The sequence below is a fragment of the Rhinoraja longicauda genome, chromosome 12 (assembly GCF_053455715.1).
Source record: "Rhinoraja longicauda isolate Sanriku21f chromosome 12, sRhiLon1.1, whole genome shotgun sequence".
Taxonomy (NCBI): domain Eukaryota; kingdom Metazoa; phylum Chordata; class Chondrichthyes; order Rajiformes; family Arhynchobatidae; genus Rhinoraja; species Rhinoraja longicauda.
The window spans coordinates 38982832-38984426 of record NC_135964.1 but is presented as its reverse complement, the minus strand read 5'-3'; the positions used below and the strand labels follow the sequence as shown (position 1 = coordinate 38984426).

The following is a 1595-nucleotide window of genomic DNA, read 5'->3' as shown; positions in this document are numbered from 1 at the left end:
GCGAAAAGGCGAGCGACGCAACGGGCTGTTACGCCTAGGTCCGCTTCAGTCAGAGATCTACTCAACACAAAGGTTTTGGTGCCACAGTCGTTGTTGGGAACCGCATGAGGATAGTGTAGTCCCGCTTCAGAAGGTTGAAAGGAAAGAAAAGCGCATTTTGGTCGAAATGTCCGGACGCGGAAAAGGAGGCAAAGGCCTTGGGAAAGGAGGAGCGAAACGCCACCGCAAAGTGCTGCGAGATAACATCCAGGGGATCACCAAGCCAGCTATCCGCCGCTTGGCTCGGCGCGGCGGCGTGAAGAGAATCTCCGGCCTCATCTACGAGGAGACCCGCGGCGTCTTGAAGGTGTTCCTGGAGAATGTGATCCGCGACGCCGTCACTTACACCGAGCACGCCAAGCGGAAAACCGTCACCGCCATGGATGTGGTGTACGCGTTGAAGCGGCAGGGCCGCACTCTCTACGGCTTCGGCGGCTAGAAGGCGGGCGGCGCTCGGCCCCTGGTCGAGGCGGACTTTGCTATTTTGGGGTTTATTTTTCCCTCTACACGCATGGGTTGCTCTTCTGTTGCCTGCTCTCGGGTCCGTCTCCGCTCTCCTCGCCTTTCTATTGGTGCTTGGCCCCGTAGTTGTTTGAAGTGGGCCAATAGGAATCTGTCCCTTCACCTATCCCTGATTTGCATATCGGCTTCCATAAAACTCCGCGGCCGCCGCTCCTCGGTGGATGGTGAACGAACCACATGTATCAATTGGGGCAGTTAATTGCTCGAAACAACTTCCTCGCCCCGGAAGGAGCACTTCATTCACATCATGGCGCAGATTACGCTAGAGAATCGTGATGCAGTCATCTCAGGCAAAAGCAAACCGCTGAAGGAACTGCGGGTAAAAAAAAACTGGAACATCACTGGAGAGAAATGGATGGTCGACGATTCGCAGAGTTCATTCAACTGTTCATTTACATCGTGGAATAAGTTGCATCGCCCTGATTTTAAACAAGTCTGGTGGTTCCGGAGAGGCCATGACACATTTCCTGTCTCGATTCGAATTTCATTCAATCCGGTTCAGACATCATCACCATTGCCTTTATTTGCTATTATTTCTTTGAACTCGAATGACCTCAATTCTTAACTGCGGGGAGATTTAATTTTGGCGGGTAATGGTCGAAACTGTTTTCTTTTTAGTAGCTGTTGACATCAACCTAGTACTGGCCGCTTATATTTTCTGTAGTTTTTGGAACTTTGTTACTTTTTTATTGTTGCATTAAAGTTGGTGTTTTCTTGTCTCTTGGTCTTTAACAGTGATGTGACTCGCTATTATTACTAGATTGCTTCAGGCGACGTAGACGTAAAGTTGAGACCCGTTTTCAGCAGCAATTTGCACCCCGGGTGAACTGCAGAAGGTAGAAATACTTTTATTTAAAAAGAAAATTGCTGAGGCTAAATTATTCACATGCAGCCTGACCCATGTTTATCCAACAGCGTAGAAACAAAAAACTAGATGCTAGATTATACCAAAGATGAACACAAAATGCTGGAGTAACTCTGGGTCAGGCAGCATCTCTGGAAAAAAATGATGAATAAGGTTTTGGGTCAGGATC

General features: G+C 48.7%; 1 protein-coding gene across 1 annotated transcript; it reads left to right on the top strand.

Moving 5' to 3' along the window:
• Positions 1-1280, top strand: LOC144598943 (histone H4). Its single transcript, XM_078409587.1, has one exon. It carries the CDS (start codon positions 167-169, stop codon positions 476-478), a length of 312 nt encoding a protein of 103 aa, XP_078265713.1. The 5' UTR covers positions 1-166; the 3' UTR covers positions 479-1280.
• Positions 1281-1595: the final 315 nt, after the last annotated feature.

Excerpts from the sequence above, each read along its gene's own strand:
- LOC144598943 (XM_078409587.1), top strand. The coding sequence starts at position 167 with ATGTCCGGACGCGGAAAAGGAGGCAAAGGCCTTGGGAAAGGAGGAGCG.